Source organism: Ptiloglossa arizonensis, chromosome 13 (genome assembly GCF_051014685.1).
Source record: "Ptiloglossa arizonensis isolate GNS036 chromosome 13, iyPtiAriz1_principal, whole genome shotgun sequence".
Lineage (NCBI taxonomy): Eukaryota > Metazoa > Arthropoda > Insecta > Hymenoptera > Colletidae > Ptiloglossa > Ptiloglossa arizonensis.
The window spans coordinates 2,213,121-2,238,396 of record NC_135060.1 but is presented as its reverse complement, the minus strand read 5'-3'; the positions used below and the strand labels follow the sequence as shown (position 1 = coordinate 2,238,396).

The 25,276-nt window shown below is 44.4% G+C and overlaps 1 protein-coding gene across 3 annotated transcripts in view; it reads left to right on the top strand.

The window, feature by feature from the left end:
• LOC143154051 (paired box protein Pax-6) overlaps window positions 1-25,276 on the top strand; it is a 103,220-nt gene that overhangs the window by 8,380 nt on the left and 69,564 nt on the right. For all 3 annotated transcript variants that reach the window (XM_076325816.1, XM_076325815.1, XM_076325817.1), the window contains exons 2-3: window positions 4,076-4,199; window positions 24,183-24,348. In XM_076325816.1, the coding sequence (XP_076181931.1) occupies window positions 4,187-4,199; window positions 24,183-24,348 (179 nt within the window). In that variant the 5' untranslated portion in view covers window positions 4,076-4,186. The remainder of the gene's footprint in view (window positions 1-4,075; window positions 4,200-24,182; window positions 24,349-25,276) is intronic.

Below are 25,276 nucleotides of genomic sequence, written 5' to 3'. Positions count from 1 at the left end.
GAACGTCGACTGTATTTCGACGAGTTTCGAGGATCGTCATGGTTGTTTTCGTATTTATGTACCTCGTCGAAAAGAGTCGTGGTCTTTGATACGTCTCTTATTCACGATAACCGGTGTTAACTCATCAGTTCACCTTGTACGCTCCGCAATCGGTTTGAATAAACTGTTGTGTCGATGATCCGTGGTCGTGTTTCGTTTCACATTCTACGAGTCTCCGTTCTCTCGTCCCATTGAGACAGCTCCCTCTGTCGCCCATGCTCCGACACGCGTGGAGAAAATAACGATTTCAGGATTTATTACGTCCTAATTAGTTCATTACTGACGCGTTTTCTCTCGTCGTCGCTCACAAAGCCCCGTACGTGTACACTTGGCTACGGTTACCGCTCGTCGAACATTTCTACCTACACGTATTTACCGAAACCTCTTTGCACCGGTTATTCTTTCAATTGAAAAGAAATTGTTCGAAATTCGTCGTCGTCCCTATTTTGCCCTAATTCTCGGTACTTCTCGACGAGTCGCTAGGTTCCTAAACGATTTTGACACTCGGTGTACGATCGAGTAACGAGGAATACGCAACTTCAGTTTAGAAACGTGTATACCCAGTGTTACGAGGTTCTCTTAAAAATTACCGTACGTACAAGGAAGTTCTTTAAACGAATTCTGTAAAACAAAGATAATTAATCCAGTGTCTTGAATTTCTAGTCGTGAATTCCAAATGGAAATAGTTTCCTGTATAAAAAGTGTTAAGATTAACTCTGAAAGTGATTTTTTTAAATTTACGACGACGTAACAAAATAGTTGGAAAATCTTCCGTGCACCTTCGATAATTTTTAAATAAAACCATAGAAGCTAGTTTCGTTTACGAAACTCGAACAGTTTCACAAAAATCACGAGACACTTCGTGGCCTTACTCCCCGTAAGTTGTAGCGTTCTACGCGTTAATTGCGCAAAAGCGTTCGTTCGTTTCGTCCGAAAAATCGGGACTTATCGTTACTCGATACCCGATACACCGATACTAATAACGTATCGTTCAAGGTACAGGTTGTCGACGGTCGTTAAAAACCACACGAGACGGGATCGAAGAGCGTGAGAACGGGATCCGCGTTGCTAAGTTCCTTTGTGATTCGTTAAGAGTGACAGCTCTCGTCGTATCGTCGGATCGATCCGTTAATTATTACACGAAGCGGCGTTTTCGAGCCGTAGCCCGTCCTCCCGGGCGATGCACGTTTCTCTTTCTCACTTTTATTCCGCTACGCTGACAGGTTTAGTGGGCGTTACACATGTAAGTAGTTTACATCGTCAGAGAGCGCGAGACCCGGTAATTACGGCACTCGAGGGCCGCGAACGTCGCGGCGTTCAAAACGAGGCCTCGTGTATCTAAGCTTTTAAAAGGGATTTCGCGTCCGCAGAGAAACGCCATTGTGCCCTTAAAGCTCTTCCGCGGAAGAAGCGATGCCGATTCTTTTGCTCAACAAGTCGTGCCCTTTCCAGACCGGGAGTCTCGTTACGATGGAGCCAATTAGAACGGAGGGACACCTTTTCAACGCGACAGAGGAATATCGCGCCGCGGTAATTACGATGTTTCTTGTCGTTCGGTTCAATGAAAGTATATTAATTAGGCGTGATTGCGATGCACACGGAATATAAACCGAAATAGGAGGAAATACGACGAGCGAGGGTTCTCGTCTCTCCGCGACTTTCGAAACCGACAGTTTCGAAGATCTTTGTATCTTGTTACAAAATACTGGACGAAACTGTGGACAAATGGTAGACGCGGATGATACGTGGAACGGTGTTGGAAAAGCGTTGAAAATTGAACGAAAACTAAGAGGTGAAATTTTCGGTGCAAATGTCTCCGATGAAAATATACGGAAATCACCAGTAGGAAAGGAATTCTCCTTGTTCGGGATAAAGTTCGGCCCTATTTTAGTTCAACGACACTGCGAAGACACGAGGAATTGAAATGGAAGATTTTTTATTACCCTCGTGTTATCGAAATCTAGCATAATTTGACGATGGTTTACTTTTATCTGTGTAAAATCGTTGGAAAAGCAAAACAACCAGAACTGTCGAAAGAGGCAATAACGTTGTAATTAAAAAATTTATATAAATATAGTTAGAAATATATTTCAGCGTTGATAGAAAGATACGATGAAACAACAAAGATGTTCTCTTTGGGTACAACAAGAATTCAAATTTAAACTTTTTAACGAAAATGTTTCAAGGGGTAGAGAACAAATTAGAAAAAGCTTACAACGTGTAAAATCATACGAGCGATTGTATTATATTTTTTGCGAATACACGACACATTTGTATTAATTGAAAAACTTGTCCATCGTCGATAGTAGGTAATTTTTAGCGAAACGATATAATTGCTTAAATAAACGTTTATTCTTGAAAAGATGTTGCTCCATTTTTCGTAAAATAAAACGCGATACGCCCACGAGATAAAAAGTTCTTGGAACAACGATGAAAGCCAAGTCGCAAGAAAAAAGACAAAATTTTTATTTTCCAATGTAAGTCTCTGCAAAGCTGAACGCACTTTTCATAGCGACGTTTCAAAGCAGCTACTCCGATGGAGAATCTTTTGTTGCTTTTCGAGTCAAAACAGGTAGAAACAGCCTAGTTTATGAAATAAAATAAACCACGGGATAAATTGTTCATTTTTCTGTTCGGTTATTCAAAAGAAACTGGTGTTCTATAATTTGTTTTTTTTTTCTTTTTTTTTTTTTTTTAATAAATTCTTTCTTATCTCGCCTTGCAAACATCCGGCACAATTAAAAGAACGAATAAAATATTCGTTCGGAGCAAAAGGAAGCAACGCGAGTCAGTACCGAGGACAGTCGATGAACAAACATTTTCTAACTCGAGTAACCATTATTTTAACGGTTTCGTTCGCGATGCAACATTCTGTATATTTTTCCCACGCAAATACCTAATTATTTTAGCCTCTTGTATGGAACGTGAAGTTGAAAATACGATCGACCACATCGGTGTCGAGTACATAGACACTTCTAACATCGTGTTTTCGATCGTTTCGAGACAGTTGGGCCGCACATGTGTAGCGATATGCAAATCAGACGAATTTACACAGGTGTCGTTGGCCCTATCTCGTTTTTCGAAATAGCACGAATCTAATTTCAAAAACAGTTCACGGTTCAAGCACAGTTCAAGAAAGTCGATTCACCTATACGGAGTCGCTCAAAGGATTACGTTGCAAAGTGTAAACTATCTTGAATGGTTTAGATTTTACATTCAAGTGAATCGTGATTTTAACTTAAATAGTTGGGATTTTCGAAGGTACGTAAGATGTTTAACGAAAAAGGTGTTGAACGAAAGTTTGCGTGAAAGTAGATTCGTAATTATTTCGCGTCGAAGATACAAGTGTTTTAAATTTCTGCAAACAATGTCACACTTTTGATTCAAATTGATTTTTCATTGCACTTTAAAAATCTTTATCTTGTTTCGAAAATTTAGTAATCGCTAACCAACGTTCGTACGAACTTTTCTTTTTATTTTGGGTTTCTTCGTACGGTGTCTTAGTTCGTTGGTTAAAATAATAAACGTCTTGTATTTATATTATAGTTGGCATTCGACTCATACACGTAAGCCTCGGTTATGTAATTTCAAGTTTATGTAAATTTCCGAGATACAATTCTTTCAGTTTAAAGACTACACGGCGTAATGACATACATACATTTTTACTTCTTTTATGGTTCTCTCTCCATATTGCGAACTGCATAATTCGTGTGCCATTCGCTACGCAATGTTCGCTACCGTGAATCAAATATGCGTGAGAGCGATGATTTTACACTCAATAAACAAATGAACTAAAAACTGTGTAAACCAGTATTACATATTTAACGATACAAAATATCAGTTAACATATTTGGTAGATTTTTGAAACAAGTCGAACAAAATTACTACAAATGTAGCTTGGTCCGGAGGGGACGATTACCCAATTTGTTAAAGAATAATTATATTTCGTTAGATATTCTGTAGATGTAATGGAAAAGGTAGTGGATATAAATACAAGCTTGTTTTAGTTTTGAAATGGTGAATTTCGTTGTTTCAGTGACCGGAAGTGTCGAAAGGCCCGAAGATTCTGCCTTCGCAGCAGTTGGGCGCTGCGGTCGCTCCATGGCCGGGCGCCACCGGCCTCCTAGCCTCTGTCACCGCTGACGATATGGCACACAAAGGTAAATTTATGCGTTTTTCGTCTATTTTATATCTCACGAACGATAACGATGCATACGATACGTGCAGTGTATATTCTCAGCGCGGTAAAATACGAAACACTGTCATCGTACCACGTAATCGTCGTCTCATGGTAAAGGATTCGCTGTTGGGTTAACGTTACTCGAATCCTTTTCTACGAATATTTAATCTTTGACCATTACACAGATAACGATAACACCTTTCGAAGGTTTCTTCCCTTTGTTCGCAAATGATGTTCTCTATAAAATTGCATCCTTCCGTTATGGATGCACATTCGTGTGTCCAAGAGCCATTTGACCAATATATTGAACAATCGCGCAGACTTGGACCAATACGCGAAAGGAGTTGGTTTTTTCGCGTTTCGTTCGACCAAGTGATCGAACAATCGCGCGTACAGTTCTCTAAGTACGTAAAAGGCGTTTAAAGGGAGACCCGCGAAACTTGTACACAGAGTAAAGGGAAATTACATCGGGGCCGCGCTACGAACTCCGGGAATACCCGTGAAGCCGAATCGAAACGTCCGAGAATCAAGAGGGAGACGTTCAGTTGATGGCTAAGGCGTTTAACCCCATTAGTCCTGAATGGAGCCTTCGTTGGTCTCTCTTTCTCCCCGTGTTCCGAAGTTTCTGTCGCTCTCCCGTACGCCCTGTCGTTCGCTCTCCCGGTTGCTCGAGCTCTCTTAACACGAGGGTCCAAAGAGGATGAACAGACGACGTCTCAAGGCTTTCTAAAGTCGGCGGCTCCTGCCTGAAACTGGCTGCTCACTTCACGTATTGATTTCCATTCTCTTACGCCTTCCGACACTCGCCCTTTTCCGCGGCTTCTCTCGGCCCTTGCGCGAAATCATCCCTCTTGCGATCGTGGACCAGCACCGTGCCAAATCTGTCACCGTCTATCCACGATTAACCCCTTTGCCTGCAATATCGTGCGAGACGGGGCAAATGTAAGCACCACGGTCTTGGACTCATTTGTACGTTCGAATGTACTTTCTTAAAAATATTAGAGAGAAATCCTTGTATGGTACAATGTCTAAACGAAGAAGATTCAGCGTTCAAGAGGACAGTAAAAAGTTGTAAATTACCTTTACTTTTGACGTTAAGGAGAGTACTGGTTTTACTTCCATTCAAACGATATTACGAACCTTTGAGAAGACACCGAACGAATGACGTTTCGTTGGTAAAATTCCTTCAATTTCTATAGTGTCCATTTCACCATACGTAGTCGCGCGTTGTCCCGGTGTAAGAGGATTCTACCTTGGTCGAGTAAAGTTAGCCGTGTTGTTTCCAATGCTGATTTCGAACGGTCTAGTTGTTCACAATAGACTTCTGTGACGATCGGTCGGATAGGTTCTAGCAACCCAAATGGCACAACTACTTGTATATCACGCTAAACACTCGGCAGGATCTTCTTTGGCTAAAAATATGGAGTTGCCTGCGACGTAGAGAGTTCTCCTTTAGCAACGAGGTCGATCGATTAATACCGGTACGTATCAATCGGTATGTTCGGAAGTCTTGTCGCAGAGTTTCGATAAAATCCAAGCTAGGATCGAAAGAGTGAAACGTTGGAGGGTAGTTTTATCTGTTTGACCAGAGTCTTTAACTTCGACTCTTAAACCAGAGCCATCGTGGCTAAAGAATTACGCGGTCGTTGTTTTCGGTTGTTCCACGAACCCGTAAAGTTAGGTTAAAAGTGGGCGAGGAGTAGGGTTCCTCGTCAGACTTATCGCTAAATACTCTCGGAGCCGGATAACCTCGGTCGGATAATGTTTCGGTCCTTTTACGGTTTCTGGGAGGAGAATCTCACGACGACGTGTTAAATGGTCGGTACGAATTAAATCATCGAAGAATCTACAAGTGAGCGAGCGAGCGAGCGAACGGGAATCTGCCGCGGTGCTCGAAAATCCACGAGTTATCTGACCGAGTGCGGCTCAGTGGGGTGTGTAGCGTTAAGTTGGCGTTAGCTCATCGAATCGCTCCGATGGAACGACGTCGGCTGCAATGCCAAGAGACGAGGGTTTTGATCGATCGTACATACAAATCGTGTTTCCGGATCCTCCGCGTGATGAGAAAAAATCAAGTTTTCCTTTTTGCCTGCTATTTGCTCGATTCGACGGTAGCCGAATCCCCCGTCCGTTAGGAATTTTAAGCCAATTTCACGCCGTTTCCAGTCATCCGTCCTCGCTTCTCCTCTCTAATGTTTCCTATTTGTACGTTTGAAATTTTACGCTTTCGAAACGTTAAACGTAATCGACTCGAGCGAAACGCATCGACGAATGCACGTAAATTCGAGCCAAGAATATCATTTTCCGAATCGCTGGGAACTATACGCATCGCGGTAAACTTGTCGTTGCTCGAAAGAATGAAACCGTTTGGAACGAAACAACGGAGAAGTGAATTCTTAGTTTCAAGAAAAAAAATTAAAAATAGTTTTCATCGGACGATTAGCGCACAATGTACGTTTGCGATGGAAGAATTGCGAATAGATTTTCATTTGACGTTTTATCATTATTTTTGATCCCGTTACGCACTCGTTCGTAATTTATTTTTCAATTCTGCACCCTACGCGAGACAAAGTTTAGAAAGATACGTCCGAGCTGCAACTGACGTCGGATTTTTCCACATTAATCATTTTCACGGGGTTGCGGTATTGTTAAAAGGTAACGTCGTTAACGCATCGGACGCGTTAACAATTTCGTATCGAAAGGAAGGATCTAAGATAAGCTTTCCTCCGCAAAATTTAAATAGAATACGAGCGACCTCTCGAAACGCTAAACGATTAAATATAATTGGACGATTAAAAAGGAACGACGAACGATTAAAGTCTACTTCGATTATATTTGCAAATAAAAAGTTGTTCAAGTGGTCCTAACTATACTTTGGATTCGTAGATCTAGTTACGAAGAAATAAATATATATTTTATCCGATCTAACCTTAAGAGTGCGACTTGTGCGATTGTACGAGTTTCTAAAATATAAGGAGAAAGCTTAATAAATAACGTTACGCAAATTTTTTGTTTTCGAGATAATCGATTCGAGTTTCTAACGGTAACTGTCACCGATACCTTTACACGCGGATAATTCTTTCACAATGAATACCGGAAGTATGTACTCGTAGCGAAGTAGATATTGTTGGGAAACGTTCGCGAGATTACATTTAATAAAGTTTTTGGGAGCATTTGTGTTCACGACCACCCAGATACTCCGTTAAGGAACTCCGTGACTAACGACGAAAACCTGGTTGTAATTTCTGGGGAGAGTTTCGAAAGTTTGACAAGTTTTCGTGTTCCCGAGCCGTTCGCGAAACGAAGACTCTATAAATTCGGTAATTAATTTGCTAATGGATTCAAACGGTAACGACTTTCCCATCAAAATTTCTAATTACTATCTGTTGATATTAAATGTCCTTCGTCTTTGACCGAAGAAGCAAGAATTGGACATTTTTAGAGACAAATTTAAGTTTCAATTGTTTTCGTCGAAACAGTGCCTAGAAATAGATATTTAAATAGATGGTACTCAAATTACCCGAAAGTTTAACTATTTTTTCACGTTTATTTATTTTTTACCGGCCGGTTGTAAAAAAATGTCGAACAGTCGATAAATAATAGATTCCACGACAATTAGAAATTTCCCAAGCAATTTTTATCGCCCAGGTCCTCGATAAAACAATTTTTACCCAATATTTCTATTTCTCGAATACCTCGTTAAAAGAAACATCCCCAAGTTCCGGGTGCTTGTAAAGAAATGTCGAGCAGTCGATAAAAAATAAATTCCACGACAATTAGAAACTTTCCAAGCAATTTTTATCGTCCAGGTCCTCGATAAAACAATTTTTACCCAATATTTCTATTTCTCGAATACCTCGTTAAAAGAAACATCCGCAATTTCCGGGTGCTTGTAAAAAAATGTCGAGTAGTCGATAAAAAATAAATTCCACGACAATTAGAAACTTTCCAAGCAATTTTTATCGGCCAGGTCCTCGATAAAACAATTTTTACCCAATATTTCTATTTCTCGAATACCTCGTTAAAAGAAACATCCGCAATTTCCGGGTGCTTGTAAAAAAATGTCGAGTAGTCGATAAAAAATAAATTCCACGACAATTAGAAACTTTCCAAGCAATTTTTATCGGCCAGGTCCTCGATAAAACGATTTCTGTCCAATATTTCAATTTCGCCTCGTTAAAAGAAGCGTATCTCCGGTTTTTCGCGTGGTCTCGTAAGACGCGTGAAATCACCCGCGGCGACGCGTCACCGGGGCGAGATCCCAGCACGAATCCCCGGAAGTTTGGGAAATCGTTCGACCTCCGGCTCCGCCGCGAACAGTCAGCTGTCAACGCGGCGCGGTGCGGTGCGGTGCGGTGCGGCGCGGTGCGGCGCGGCGCGGCGCGGCGCGGCGTCTCGGCGACGAATCGGTCCCTTCGCGCACCCCCAACCGTGCTTCTGCCCCGCTCGTAAGGGATCGACGATGGTGGCAGTTAAAGGAGAATGGAAAAGGAGGACGAGAGCTGAAATAAGAATAAGAATCGCTCGGCGCTACGCGCTCTCTGTCGTTCTTTCTATCTGTCTATCTCTATCTATCTATCTATCTATCTCCGTCTCTCTGTTCCCTCTCCCTGGGAGGACGAGAAACGAGTCGCGAAGGCGAAAAAAGGAGACGAAAGAACCGAACGGGGGGAGGGTAAGGTTCCTCGAAGCATCGATCGTTTCTGAATTCCGAATAAACGGTAACCGTCTCGCGAGCGGAGAGTCGTCCTCTGTTCCGCGATTTCGTTCACCGTGTATCGGTGAAGAACGCGCGCGTACCTCGCCTCGCGTTTAGATTGCCGCGAAGGTCGAGACAGAAGGAACGCAGTCCGAGATAGAGGGCGAGGGAAGCGCGGAACCGCGCGAGAGGTCGAGGATGCCCTCTTTAAAATGTCTCGTCGCCGCGCGAAACAGATAGAACTCCCGCTTTGATCCGAAAGCCCGCAGTCATATTTCCTTGGACGGTTCCGGGTGGCGCGAGTGCTCTCTCATTTAATTAATTCGTAACTGCCCCCACATAAAGATGCCGACACCCTCTACTTTTCTTTTATACCGGGCGAACGGGTGGCTAAAGAATTCTACCTTCAAAGCTCGCCACCTTCGTCCAACGAGACCTTCGTGCAGCGGTAGCTTCCTTTTCTGCTCTTTCTGGCTCGCCTTTTTCTTCCGTTTTCCTTTTTATTTTTCCAACCCGTCCCAGCCCCGCGCCCCCCGTTTCCGCTTTTGTTTTAACAGTCACGACACTCCCGTCCGTGAAACGACGGCAGCGTGTTTGTGCAGCGAACAGTTGCTGCTCTCGTTCCTTAGGCGACGCGGAGGAGGTTGTTCTTTTGTCTTTCATCGCTTCGTTCTTCTTTCGGAGCGAGCTCTTCGGGTAAAAATGTTCGCTTCGTTTGCCGTCTTGAAGGACTTCGACAGTCGTTACGATTACGTGACAATTAGAACCGCTTTGTGTCCACGGTCGCTTCGCGCGTTTCTAGTATTTGGCGTTGTTCTTCGTCGTTATTTCCTTTTTTACGCTTCGTCCGGTCGTGGCTCCCGGCGAATTTACGCGCGAATCTAGCGATATAATTATGCGGGTCCTCTCGTTGGAAATAGCGTACAACCGGGCCGAAATCTACGATGCAGTTGTAACTGAACCTTCGGTACAGTAAGACCATCAACCGCGTGGTTTTAACGATACGGTAAATCTCCTCGAAATGAAACTTCAACGCGCAACGAATCAACTGTTGCACTTCCGAAAAATAGGAGAAAATTGTTTCTTAGTTTCGCTAAAATTGAGAAACTTATGGAAAGCGGGGTTGTCACCTAGAGGGCTATTATCGGACTCCTTCTATGAGGGGCTAAAATCGTTGTTGTACCAGTTTAGACTACTTATCAACGCTGTCTAGACGAGACCTTCTACGAACTCGTGTCGCGCAAAATTTTCTTTCGAACGACAGCCGTTTTCGAACTCCCTCGTCGAGATTCCAAGTACAAGTGAATTCGACGCGACGAGTGAAATAATTAATCGTTCGTAGGGAAAGAATCACAGTAACGATCGCAAAGGACGAGCGTCGAAGGTGAGTCGTTCAGACAGTGGCTCTTCCGTCGGTTGAAATAGTCGGACAGAGCTGTGCGTCTTGCATCAAGTGTATTCGACTGTAAAATTCCCTCTTCAAACAGAAACGGGTGGCTGGCACATTTCGGCGGGTGGCTTGGTCCACCCTGAAAAAGATGGGAGACCCGGCAGAGGGTAGTTCCAAGGAATTCGTAGTCCAATACAGAGGCACAACACGGCTGGAGCACCGGAGAAAATTCACCGTATACCCAGCACACGTACGAAATGGCTCGATAGATAGATAGCCGTAAAATCTACGGCTCTGCTTTCGTCCTCCGGTTTCCTTCTGGGGCGCGGAGAGAAAACAAGAGCAACGAAACGTACCACGGACCGAGGAACGCGTATCCAGAGGGTATTTCTTCGAGCCGCGATCGAGGAAACGTCCGATAACACGGAATACGAAACTATGAAAACGATTACGAGTAACTAGGAGATATCTGCCTCGCGGGCGAGTCGTGCGCGGATAATCGCGTACGGGAAACCGGTGGCAGGTAACGGTGAGGTTCGAAGCGCGTCGAGCAACTGACGTTCGCGAGTAACGCGCGGGCCACGTCAGGAGTGTTATGCTGCTGAGAGGGTGGACGATTTTTACTTTCGTTTTATCAACGATAGATACAAAACTAAGAAGTATCGTTCGTATTGTTTGGTTGAATAATACTTTTTACGTATACTGCTTTCTGGAAACAACTCCCTCTATAGACAAGGGTGAATATCTTTTCCTAACCGTGTGAGAAAACTTAGAGTACTCTTGCGAGTACTCGCAAGAAGTTCCTTAGAAGGAAGAGAGATTCTGTATCGAACATTCCGAATGTGTTTATATTTTTATTCGAAGTAACGGAAACTCGACACTGGATTCACGTGTAGAGATTTTGCGATACTCGTTGTTTTTCATTATCGAGAGTTTCATGGTTACTTTCGCGCGTAAAATAATCGAAGTAAATTAAAAATCGAATCCACGCTCCCGTGCCGGTATCCTCGGAACAGGTTTAAAACTAGAATTTCCCGAGTCGAGCGTTGAATTCTGTTCCATGGGAATGTTTTATTTTTGGAAAAAAGAGAAGGAGGAAAACGAAAATAAAAATGGAAGGGTGGAGAGTGCATTAGTGTGGAAGCTCATTAACGCGATGAAAGAAAAGAACGAGTGGCCCGACGACCCTCGCCATTGTCAGGACGTGAAGCTATTGCGATGGGAATTTCATGGATTCTCCACGGCCGTCGCGAATAATGTCCCGATCGTTTCACTGATTTAACGCAGAAAAGTGGACGGAGAGGCCGGAAGATGTAGTGCGATTGGGTGTTCCCTTTAATACTGCCTCTTGACCGGATTTATGATGTCACCTCCTACTGAATTCTATACCAAATTATCAATTAATTCACCGCGACGCTACATAAAATCAGGCCGAAGATTATTCTCACCGAAACATAGCGCACAACGTTTCGAAGTGAGATTAGGTCGACGATAGCGTATCGTAGCATCGATGTACGAGCTTTTCATTTATTTTCGCGCCTCGAGAGACAAAAATTTATCGCAATCGGTAAGTTTATCTTGTCGCGAATCAAAGTGCAAGGAAACTGTGACTTTACGAGAGTTAGTGTCTTAATATTTCTTCAATCTTCTTTATACAAGTAAGAATAGAACCATTAGAACATTAGAACGAATGGAATACAACTAAAGCGTCGTTTAATTATTTCTGGTGATCGAAAGAACCAATTGAAGAACTTGAACCCCGAGTGAACGATTTCGATTACGCTGTTCCTTTTCTTTTATTTGCCATCGTTGATTAACGCGATTGCAACGAATCGCGAGTAATATCCTCGATTCGCATTTCCTCTGGTTCTTCTCCTTCTTTGGTTTACGCATACTTCGGTAGATCTTCTTAATTCGTATTTTCCTCGGAGTCATTCCCGCGATATACCAGTCATCGTTCTACGTCCCATTCCGGCCGGGTGTTCGCAGCAGGGACGAAAAACGCGACGTAAACCGCGCCCTCGCGGCACCACCGGGAGGGTGGCGTCGAGAAAATAGCGACGGTGTGAAAAACTACCGGGACGACGACACCGACGCCGACGTCGCCGTCGCTTTTGTCCGCAGTGGATACGAGTTCTCGCGCGAGGCGGCGCGAGCTTTAATCGACGAGACGAGTTTACGAAGTATCCGAGCAGCCGAAACTCTCGCCCTTCCTCACCCCCAATCGCTTTACGTTTAGAATTGTTTAGTGGATCGTGAGATCCGTACAAACGTGTTATATTTCGAGAGGAAATGATCAACGTACGTCTAGGGAAAATGGTAAAGCTATCAACGACATTACGATACGGAAGAGACCTTCGAGTATAATAGAATAGGGAATCATTTGGGAAATTTTGTCAAGAACAGGCTACGATGACACAGATTCAACGTTGAGAGTGTAAATAAATTTTTGGAGCGGAGTACAATACAATAGGGCAAGATTTGGGAAATTTGAAAAGCAAAGGGACAGACGAAAGAATCAAAGAAGTTTTCTCTCTTTTATACACCTATAAAAATATTCCTATCGATATTTATGACGTTCCGAACATACTGGCGAGAAACAAGCGAGTGTAAACAAGATTTTACATTGTGAAAAAGTAATTATTTTTATTCCTAAACGCAGATATAAATAAAATTTGTGTCTGTATATCTTAAGGTTAAAACGAGCCAAGGTCGAGTATGAAAAACGATAGAACTTTCCGATAGACTTAATAGAATCGGGGAGGGGAAGAAAAAAAAACGGTGGTTTCTGTAGCGAATAAATATTTTGACAAACCGCGTCAGGGGGGCAATGGTTTCGGTACCCACGGGTGCGTCGACAACTGTCGGCCTAATTTTCCCCTAAACATTTTCGAAGATTACATCGGATTCTCATTGTACTTGCCCCGTGAACGTCGGATTTGCTCTTTGATCGGAGATCCGTGTAGTTTTTCGATCGAGGAAAACGGATATGCTCGATACGCTTGCTCCTTGGTATCGATACAAGTTGGATTACTTTTAAATATATTTAACGTTGGCCCATTCGTCGTAACAACTTTGCTCGGTAATTGTTCCGATGGAAATCTAAAAAGTTTAGTAATAAAATTGATAAGACGTGTAACTTTTCTACTTGTGTACCAAGAAGCAATGATCGTTCGTACTTTTCAAAATACGCGTACAATTTTCTTAAAAATCCGTGTCCGGTGAGTCGAAATAAAATTTATATTCGTATTTTCGATTATTTTACAGCTCTCGGCGCGCAACGTTTTTCCTTTTACTTTCCGGAGTACAAATAGGGCGCTGCCGCTACTCACCCTCCTAGACTATTAAAGGAAGAAAGGGTTGGATCGATACCTCGGTTGCCATCGATTCCATGGAAAATTTCTATCGCGCAAAAAGGTTGTCAAATTTCAGGAGATATCGGTTGTTCGGTGTACAACTGTCAATTCGTAGTTAAGTAAAGAACAATCGTGCCCAAACGTTACGACAAGTCCATTTTCCCGCTAAAATGTCTCGTTCGTTGAAACGTCACATTCGCTGGACTAAAAACATTTGTAAAACGAAGGCGAGACGGGCTCTGTTGAGATACACGAGTTTCACGAAAGGAAAGGTCGACTTTTCGAAGACCAACGCAAGGTTTCCCGAACGCTATCAATGGTAGAAGAACGATCCCTTCGGGGCGAGAAACTGTCAACTCGTTGAGTCGCGATGGAAGCACGCGTTCGGTCAACAGCTAGGTTATTCGGCCTCGTTACGAAAATAATAAATATGGGTCAGGCCGTGTTCGACGAGATTAGCCGAGTCGTCGGAACCTGAAGAGGTTCCGCGGGCAGGTGTGCCGGTGGAATCGTTATTATTGTGCCGCGGTACGGTCCTGAAGGTTTAGAACGCGAAGCGGAGGAGGACCACTCGAGAGGGTCCTTTTGAGAAAAAATGTTTTTCACCGGTGCGGCGTCTGAGTACGAGGAACGACGAAACGGCGAACAGAAGGAGGATGGCGGTGAAGGAGGAGAGCCGAGAAAGAACGGCGAAGAAAGGAGGAAGGACGCCGAGGAGCGAGTCGAGGACCCGGGTCTACAAATGAACCTTTAAAAAAATCGGATGAAAATTCTACCAGGTTCGCCGAACGACGTCATTATCGTGCTGTTAACTCGCGTTTACTAACGATCCTCACGCACATTTTCACCGTTCCGAGCCCGGCCGGACCATTTTTCCCGGCCAAACGAGCGAGAAACTGAAATTCCACTTCACCGTTTTGTTTCGCGCGGAGAACGATGACGGTGATGCCGCGCGCCTCGACCGAACAACCGACACGTAAACGTTCATTCGAACAACGTGAACACCGAACCCGATAAGCGTTTACCGAACGTTTCCCAACGACACCGCGGTGTCTCGATAAGCGGTGACTACGAATCTCGCGTGTCGATTATTTTAAAACGGTAATTGCGCGAGCAGAACCGTGTCTCGTATCTTACCAAAGGACCCGCGAAAATGAATAATTCCTCGCGAATCTTTCGAGAATAAGGCAAATGTCCTCATTAGCGACCGCGATACTTACTTTTCCTTTTAAGTTTTCCCGCAATTTATAACGAAAGTCTCCCTCGCTTGTTTCAACGTCACCCGCAACGGAGGAAGACGTTATTAAACGCAATTAAGGATACCGGAGACCGTGAACCTCGATCGTTGCAACTTTTTTCCCGAAATACCTCCATTTTTCCTCGACCTTTGAGATACGATGCAACGGGGCACGCTTGCGTCTCGTTTTACGTTCATTTCTACCGTGAATAGGATAGTGGAATAGATTTTCCATTTAATCGTATTTTATATCTCGAATTACAATCCGTAACGATTCCGAGCTATTTAATGTCCAACTACCACGCTTCGTAATAAATAATCGGTATCATTGAATCGACAATCTTACTCTTCCTTCTTCTCCGTGAATCGTTCTTCGCTCGAATTTTCCGTTTTCTCATAACTTCAAAACTATATTTCTCTCATCAAATCGTATAATATACGAACGAATAATTACTCGATGTTTCAATATTGGACGTAGATATTCCTCGATGGAAATATAAATCGTAAGTAGAATATCTATAGAATTTCGTCGGTTCGTGCAGAGAGCGGTATTTTTCTACGTCAACGAATGCGCGCGTTTCGCATTGTTCGGCTTGTATCTCGATTTGAGAAAAGGTACCGCGCGCGATCTACTTCGTTTCGAGTGGCATTGACTGCTCGTCCACAACGTTAGGAAGTTCGTTCGAGACGTATTAAATATAGAAATAGAAGATGGGGTTCATTGTGGGGATCCAATATACCTACTCGTTGCTCGAGTTTCTGAAAGTAGATGTAGATCGACAGTTCCACCGCGCTATTCCCACAGCTGATCATTCCGATACGTGGACTAATTATGTCAAAAGCCTCACGGACACGAATCCCATGGGAACAAGCAGGGCGCAACCACAATGGCAGGCCAGTCGATGTCATTGTGCACCTTGTACGATTGTGCTTGTACGCCTCTGTTAAAGGGCCCCTTCCTCGGCTTTTTATTTCCTGGTGGCACAGTTCGACCCTTATTTCGACGTTTCGGTCCGGGGGCCCTTCTTGCGTTTTTCGCCAATAACCGACGAAAAAAAGGGGGGGCTGTCGCGTACCTTCCGTATATCGAGAAACGTCCCTCGCAAATGTCGATCGCGATTAAGCTTTTCTCTTTCTCCACGGAATCACGCGTAGACAGTGGATTCACGTGGATTACGCGCACGGAACACATGTCGTTTCTCATTGTCCCTGCGATTTCCCTCTTTTTTCCACGATTTTCACCCGTGTCCGTTCGGCTCCTAATCGCGAGGAAATTTCACTTTTCCAAAAGTACCCGCGTTCCAGGAGAATCTCCCGTGAGATTTACCGGAGCGTTCGTATTTGTTCGCTCGTCGCGTTAAAAGTATAAATTACAGGGAACGTAAAGAAACAGTGCGAACTAGATTGTTTACTTTGAATATTTTAATTCCACGAGTGACTTGAATACCAGAAAAAGAGAAAGATTCGCTTAAACTTCTCGCACTGTACTTTATTCTTCGTACATATATATTTATATTTTTCGAATATTCTATTATTCTTTATTTTCCAAAGTTTTCCCAAACTTTCCGAGCTCGAAACTAACCAGGTGTTAAAATAGTTTGAATAAACGAAACGCTCCTTATAAAATTCTCACAAGCTTCACGAGCAATTCGAAATACAACGGGTGAAAAATAATCTACGTTATCTCGTGAACCAACCGCGCAGAAGGTCCCGGTAGATCGCAAGATTAGTCCCCGGAATACGGTTCACGTATTCTCCGATGGTAACGATCCGATTCTATAATCCGTGGCCCGTTTATTTACGCGCTTTTGTGTTACGATCCGGTCGTGGTGGCTCAAAGACGAAGACGAAGACGAAGACGAAGACGAAGACGCGCCGCGGGGCCCGTTGTCTTCTCCTTTTTCTTGGTAAGTTATCAGCGGGTTCCTCGATTCTCGTCGATGTCGAGATAACGAAGGTAAGCGGAGATGGCCAGCGAAGCCAGTCCTGGCCAAGTGGAAATACGTGTGGGTTCGCCGTGAAGGTTGTGGACGGACCTTTTCCACGTAGTGCACCCGGAGAAGCGGCTCTGACAGATCCATTGGCGTGGAATAACGCGTTTACGAGCCCTTTGTCCGGTCCGCTTTGGGCCACGGCCGCCTCGTGCTACCGCCGCTGTTGCTGCCGCTGCTACCGCCGTTCCTGTCGTCGATCCTGATCCATTCCTCGACCTTCCAACCTGGAGGCACAGGTTGCCCTCCAGGTAATTGGATAATTCGACCCGGAAGAGCGTACGCTCGGCTCTCGGCTCTCGGGAAGCCCCGATTGATACCGTACCGGCCAGAGAGAACGCGATTAAGCGAAAAATCCCGTACGAAAGTGACAGCCGATTCGATTCCCTATTTGCATCTCGGGAACGAACCGCCACGGTCGATGATCCGACAAATCGATCGCATCCGTGCATCGAGATCGATCCGACGCGATTCGAACGAGGAAACCTACCGTGGACAGTTGCCAATAAAGAAGACACACGTTCGATACATCACCGCGCTAGAGAGAAAATTACTCGAGAAAGAATCCCGCATACCTTTGTAAATCTATATGAATTAACAAAATAAATCCCAGTCCAGTGTACCGCGGTGCTTCGAATCCGAGAAAGGATTCCCGAACGCAAAGAGACACCCTTGCGCGTAGAAATTGAAGAAGAGTAAACACGAGGCGTACAAAGAACAGAGAACGACACGCGTAGGAAAAGTGAACAACGCCCGTTGAAGCGTATCGTTTCGAGTGTCATTGACCGTTCACCTTGCAGCACGTCTCATTTGCAGTTTGTAAAATGGCCGGCGGGACACTCACATTCACCGTGCGACGGCTTTCAGAAGCATCGTAGGTCCCCCGAGCCGGAGGAAAAGGTGCTACATCTGCCGTACAGTTGATCTTTCCCCTTCGGTACAAATAGGCGATCGGAGATGAATCGAGTTGTCAATGGACGGCCATTAATAACGCTAATAACTGTCGGGAGCATGTTTTCGGGAAAAGGTCGAGTCGTCGAACGATGGAAGAAAAGAAGAGAGAGAGAGAGAGAGAGAGAGAGAGAGAGAGAGAGAGAGAGAAAGAATGTAGGGAAAGGGGAGCGGAACACGGTCCTCGCGAGGCTGAAGAGGAGCCGAGGAGCTGCTCGAAGCACGCGGTGGATTGGCTACGAACAGCTACACAACAAATACTCGAGTCCTCATTGTGTTCCATTCGCAAGGACAGTCGATGTTCTCGGTATACCGAGGAGAACGAAACAGGGCTACGGGAGAAGGAGAAGGGAGAGCCAGGGGCCCGGGAGAAATCCTCATTTTGAAAACATGTCCGCAACAATGAGGCTATTATGACGATCGTAGCTGTCGTTATTCAGGCTTGTTGCTTCCTCCCTCTTTCTCGGGACTTTCCCGCCGTTTATTCGTTTCCATCTTTACCTGCCGGTCAGTTTCGTAGACCAGTGACCCTCGTCATATACACTCCTCGGTGTCTCAATATGCCCCGGTAAGGTATACGCGCCCGGGTATAAGAGAACAGACGGACTCTTTTTTCGTTGAACGATTTCACCGACAAAATAGACGATATGTCACCGATACGAGATACGAGATGTTCGCCTGCCTGGATCCAGAGTAGCCGACCCGTACACCTCGTTACGGTTGTCCAAAGAGACCTCTTGCGTTACGCTCGTCTTTTAAATTACTCTATTACACGAACGGAAGATCCTCTTTCTACCGATTGGTCTCTCCGTTTGTACGAGAACGCATTAATTCGGAGTCAAAGAAACGAAATTTAAGACGATTTTTCGATTCGTCTCGCGCATCGTGACGTAATATCGATGAGGTTTTTTCGGGAAATCGAAGGTTCGATTCTCCGTTTGCGTTTCGCGCGGGCTAAAATCGTTCACGGTCAATATTTGAGCGGCATTTAAAATGGCCGCAAAGCAAACTAGATAGATCGGTCGGTTGTCCTCTTTATCCTCTCGAACGATTATCCTCGGTGGTGCAGAAACGTTCACCGCGAGGTACTCGAGGCCAAGTGGGCATCCCTTGACTCCTCCCTCTTCGAAGTTGAGGAGCTTGAAATGGTTCCAGGGGTGTCTTGTTCATTCATTCTCCGGAAACACTTCTGCGCAGAGCCGATTGAGATACCAACAAGCTCCGCTACCGAGACGAACCGACCTTAATCGTCTGTAACCGTTTGTCGTCTCACTTTGGAATGCATTGTAGCAACTCTACGAACTGTTTCCACGCTTGTTGCGAACTCTCGAGAAGTTCGCGGAGCGAACAATACGCTGCAGAATGACGCAAAATGACCCGAGATAATGGCCGCAATATCGAAGCTTCCTCGATCCAGCGCATCCACCTAACCGTCACGCTGAATCGCGTTTCGCTCGATGATAATTCATCGTGGTTTCGAACACGTGAACGGACATTTTCCAAAGACCCTCCTTCCTTGGATCGGGAAACGAAGGGATAGGGAAAATCCTGAGATCTGGCCCTCGAATCGAGCTACTTTTTATTATTTTTTTTTTCTTCTATTTTTCAATCCACTGAACATCTCGAGCGCAGATCCACCGATGAGTTGTAATCGATTTCAACGACGAGTAGCATCCAGTTTTTCGGAAAGTTTCCAAAATCTATGGGTTCCAACAACACTTTACTCGGTTCTATCGAAGATTACACGGAAAGTATTTATAATACGCGAACGTTTCTCTTGTTCGATCTTGCGGAGAACACGCGTCGTTGAACCGAATCGAAACGTAATTACTATGTAACCGAACGAGACGATTCCTCCGTCGAAAACAGAACAGACGATAATTATTATGAAAAGGGTTCGCAGGTTGTAGTTTGCAGTGAAATTATAGCCGCGCGAAAATTGTCGCGAACGAGGAACGCAGGTATTCTTACGAGGACATCGTTCTTTGTAATTGATTACATTACATCGCTAACAAGAGGACCACCTAGAAGGAGAAGGGTAAAAATAGGGTGAAAGGAGCAAGAAGAAGAAGAAGAAGAAGAAGAAGAAGAAGAAGAGGAGGAGGAAGAAGCAGCCGAGGGAAGGGGAGGAATAAGAAGTCGGTCGGATGATGAATGTGCCGTCTCAGCTGTCGCGTCAGCGAGGCTCTGTTTCTCGTTTGTAAACGAGCTTCCATTTTTTTTCCCTCGAGGTAGAGCGCGCCACTTTCGGTACCGGAACTGCCGCTCCATCGACAGGAAGAGGAACGTTCGGGCATACTTTGTTTATCTATCCATTTATCTTCCGTTAGGGATCGCCGGGAATCGCTCGGCAACAAGCGCAAAAAGCGGCTATTATCATCGATTAAATTTCTTCGGCGAATTCCAGCGTTCTGGTTACTGCGGAAGCTGCTCGCGACTCGAAAGAGAAACAAAAGTAACGGTGATCAATTATCGATTAAATAAGATTCCCCGGAGTGTACGATTCGTCGTGCTGTCGATGCATCTTTCGCTAAGAATGTAAAACACCTCCGATCCGCGTTAAACAAATGGAACGAATACAACGTGTATTTCGGTGAGCGGGTGGCCCTCTTGTCAGCAATTTTTTTCTTCCTTTTCGAGAAATTTTTCCTAGTTGTTACGTTACTCTTGAAACCGTGGATACGCTACTCTTCTAGCGAGTCGCGTTACTCGCCCGTATAATAATAATGTTATCATTGTTGTTGCTATTATTACGGTCGTTGTTATTAATACAGTACTGTAATAATAATAGTATTGTACGATAATATTAATAGGAACACGCGATAATAATAGCGTAGTTATTATTATTTCGACGTTTGTTTTTTACTCGATATAGAGAAAAGTGTACACATCGCAATGGAAGTGTTTCCATAATTGTGTAAAAGTGAAATGCAGTCAAAGTCTGCTTCGATACCCAACCTCGAAGTTATCGCACGAAACGAACTATAAAACAAAATTGAACGAGACAAAAGAACCGGGAAATTTAAACCAAGTTCCGATGAATAAAAGATCCGGTGACGCGTTTAAATGCAAAGCGGGTCGAAAGATCGCGTATTTTTAGAGAATGGGAATTCTAATGGTCGGAGAATACGTAGAAATACGAATTTCGACGTTTAGTCGTACGACAATAAATATAGTGATCGTGACTTCGTAGTTATCGTGGTTGGATTTCGCAGAAGAGAGATTACTCGAGTTACTTGAAAAATCTATGCAACGAAGCATCAAAAAATGGGATCCTTGAGTATCGAAACGAACTGTCCACTTTATCCATACCTATTTCAACGAATAAAGTTCATTCCATGAAATAGAAGACTTAATTACCCTATTATTCAAAAGTTCCCCTATTCGGTGACTTTCGTCTCCCAATTACACCAGATTTTCCATTGCGCTCGCAAACGAATTCTGCTCCGATTAATAAGAGGACGAATCTTGCCGGTTTCGCTTTCGAATCTGTAAATTGTCCTGCGTCACCTTGCAACCGGCTTTGTTATCGCGTCGACGCGTGCAAACGAGCGGGTAAAGGGCAAACGCGTCGCGACAAAGAAACAAACGAAAAGTAACGGGGGTCCTAGTGTCGTTGTAACAGAAAGGGGATAAGGAGCGAATTGTCGAGCTCCGAATGCCAGTCCTTAACGAGCGATAATAACTCTAGTAAACAGCGTGCATTTCTAGAGAGCTATTTTCTGCTCCTGTTGCGTGACCATTGTGAACAGAAGAGAATTATAGTTCCCGTGTACGGAAGTCGTGTGCGGGTTTCTGTTTATCTACAAGGGTACACGACATTGTGTGGGTAGCTCTACGAACGGGTACGCGTTCAAGGCGCCCAAAGTGTAACCCTGCCGCGCGTATTAACTGCACGATGAAGGGGCGCGCTCGAGTGGCCATTCTCTCGGAGAACGTGTTTTGATATTGTAACGTTTGTATTAAATATTAGCAAGAAGGGCGCCGAGCGACAGTTCTAAGCCTACCGTTTATCAGGACTTCGTTAACTCTGTCCCCGATCCCCTTCTTTCGAGCCGATTTCATCTCCGGGTACGGGAGTCAATCGTTCGAGAATTAAAAGAGAGAAAGATTCGGACGAGACACGATTAACGCGTTACGAGTTCTTCTCGTAACAAATTTTGCAAACTGTTGTACAATACAGAGAAATGGAACCATGTGTAAAGCGTTAGGGAGTGATAAATTCGTGTATACTTTTTTCCGATAGTAGTTTCAATTTATCGTAATCGGAGCTAATTTCTTCTCTTTCCCAAGTAATCAGAGTTTCACCATTCATTTCTCAATTATACGAAGCGCTCGATTTCAATCTTTATTCACTGGCTGTAAGAATTATTTTAAATAGAAGTTCCAATTAACGAATCATTCGTAACGCATACTGTTTATTTTATTCGTTACATTTTGATTCGAATTACTATTGTATATACTATATTGTACTGTAATACATTGTAGTGTATATTTAATTCTTGTCGTTTGAGCGAAACAGTACCGAGAGAAACAAAGTAGAGGGTCGATGATCGTTGGAAGAATACGACGTGTTACGTAAGCATTCGTGCTCGCGATAAACAAATTCACGCTGTAACAGTGACGCGTACGCGACCTGTTACGATGACGCGAGACACAAGACAAGATTCTGGACATCTGCATTCACGATGCGTAATAAATAATAAAAATTGGATAGAAGGAATACCTGAAAAACGACTAGTTGTCGAATCGAGGATCGTCGAAAGATTTTTTATTACTTTCACGAGTTGTATCGACCCTCCGAGCTTGTATCCAGCGTTCCGAATCACCCTGTACCCACCGAGAAACGTTTCCTGAATAGAAGGAGCACTCGTAGCTCGGGTACCTATTGGCACGCGAGAAATCGTACGCGATTCGCGCGCTAGGCCCATTTTTGAGAGTCAATCGACCGTGAGCCCCCCTTCGCGTCGATCGCGTACGCTCGTAAATCTCCCTCGTGACTCTCCGTGTATTACGAGTCGAATTAGCCCCGTCTGGACATTTTTGTCAACCGTTGTCTGCGAACTGCCTTCGTGCGCATAAAAATCGCTTCGTAGGTATCGCTTTTCGATTCTCGATCTTTCATTTTGTACGCGGCCAACGAACTCGACGAGTAAATTTACAATACGCGTGGAAAAGGAAAAAATTCACCGAATCTGTTCCCAAACGTTCGCGCTATCCGAGTTTCAATTGTTCCGACGATAAAAAAACCTGTGAAAAATACAAAATTCTCCGAATCTATTCCCAAACGTTCATAGAGTGCTTGAGAATCTCCCGAAACACAGAGTTAATCGCTAATCTCTCCCTTTCTCCGATGGTGACGTATCCAGCAACCGGATCGCGTTTAATTCCTGGAACACTTTACACCCCCGCGTCTATTCATCTCTCGTTCCACCACGGGGCCCGTAGGACCGCTGTCCAGCGGTTACCACCCCCCGAGAAATCAAGGCGTGGCAGAGCGTCTACACCGTGTCCCGGGCCCGTCTGGTTCACGACGGGTGCAGAGGCATAAAAGACCGCGAAGGAATCCGAGGACACCGGGGTCCTGACTTTCGAACGCCTCGAATGCCGCACCCCTGTCCGCGTACGTGTGTGCGCGCGTTCCGTCTTGTCACCGACACAATGAGTCGAAGATTATCTACGACGGGATTCGCTAACGTTGTAACACCGACAGCCAACCCCCTGCACGAGCCTCTCCCCGTTCGACCCCCCTGCTCCTCGTTTGAGAAACGACGAAATCCACGGGAAGAAAGGAGACGTTCGTCTCGTCTGGTCGTCTCAAACAGGGATGAAAAAATCCGTGATCTATAGCGACAGACGTATTATTCGCGGAGAGGATGTCATCGAGGGGGACGAGGAGGGACGCGTTTGAATTTTTTTACTGCCCCCCTCTTCGAACGATCGGTATTATCGACGCGGCAGGAGTTGGCCGCTGTCCTACCAGCTAAAAAACTCACAGAGGGAAAAAGGTATCGTTCGATCGTATCGCTCGTGACGAGACTCCTGCACCCTTGCTGCGGATACATTGTCACGATTGGTCAGTTCGAACGCCCGTGGTAACCTAAACGCGAACGAAACGAAACACGAGTGCGCGATACGCAACGATACCTAACGAAACGCAACGAAACGCAACGAAAGCTAAACGAAACGCATCGGTTTGTAAGACAGTGGTCGATTGTTGACGCGCTAGCGATACGAAAGTCGACTCGAAACGATCGAAGGTGACTTCGATGCACGATTTCGTTGCGTTCGTTCCATCGATGAGGATTTTTCGGCTCATCCAACTTGTTCCGTTTCTAGGTCACAGCGGAGTGAATCAGCTCGGGGGTGTGTTCGTCGGCGGTAGACCGCTTCCAGACTCGACGAGGCAAAAGATCGTCGAACTGGCGCATTCCGGCGCACGACCTTGCGACATCTCCAGAATTCTGCAGGTCAGCAATGGCTGCGTCTCGAAGATTCTCGGCAGGTTGGTTGAAATATTGCTTGTTCTGGCTCCTTACGTTTCTCGAAACTTTAATCGTTTGCGGGCGGAAAACGACGAGCGATCTGGCACTCTACCGATCGAAGCTACCAGCTTGTTCGATGACTTTTGTCGTTTCTTTCATTGTAAAAAAATACTACGACACTTGAACTTTGAACTGTGAATGTACGAACGAGTCGACGGATCTACGTGAAATTTTAGACACGTTCATCGATAGATCCATTTCTCATCGAACGACAAAATTTATCGAGCAAGCTATTATTATGTTTCACGAGCGATTGAGATCGAAAGAAGAAACGTTGACTAAGATGACCATGTGCAAATGTACCATTTCTTTCTTCTTGATATTTTAAAACGTACAAGAATCGTAGAATTGTACGAAATTGAAGAAAATGTATACAGTAGAAAGTAACGAATATTACGAAATAGAACGATAAAAGTGTTCTGTCAAGTCCAGCTCGCCATTCGACCGCAAAGGGTTAACACGTAGCGTGCCGTACAAGTTTCGCATGTTTTTCCATTTACACCGAATCTGCACGTTTTAGGATCACCATAGATATTTCTTCGGTTGTTTTGTAGCGTTTCTTTACGTAAAACTTTACATAACGAAAGCCTTAAATAAACAACTGTCAATTTCCTTAAAAATAACAGGTATTCTACAATCCGATAACATGTTCCGTATACTACTCATTACTTACAAATGCTCGAAAAAGCAAGTAACCCAAATTCGTGTCGTTTACAAAAGAAAAAAAAAGTACCAACTTATTATACTTTTATTAATCAATAATAACTCTTTTATACTCGAATACAGTTATCGTTGAATCTTGATACAACGTATTTCGTATCTTTCGCGTCTGTCTCGTTTCGGGCACGATTATTGGTAAATGTTCCGACCAACAGGTATTCCATCTAC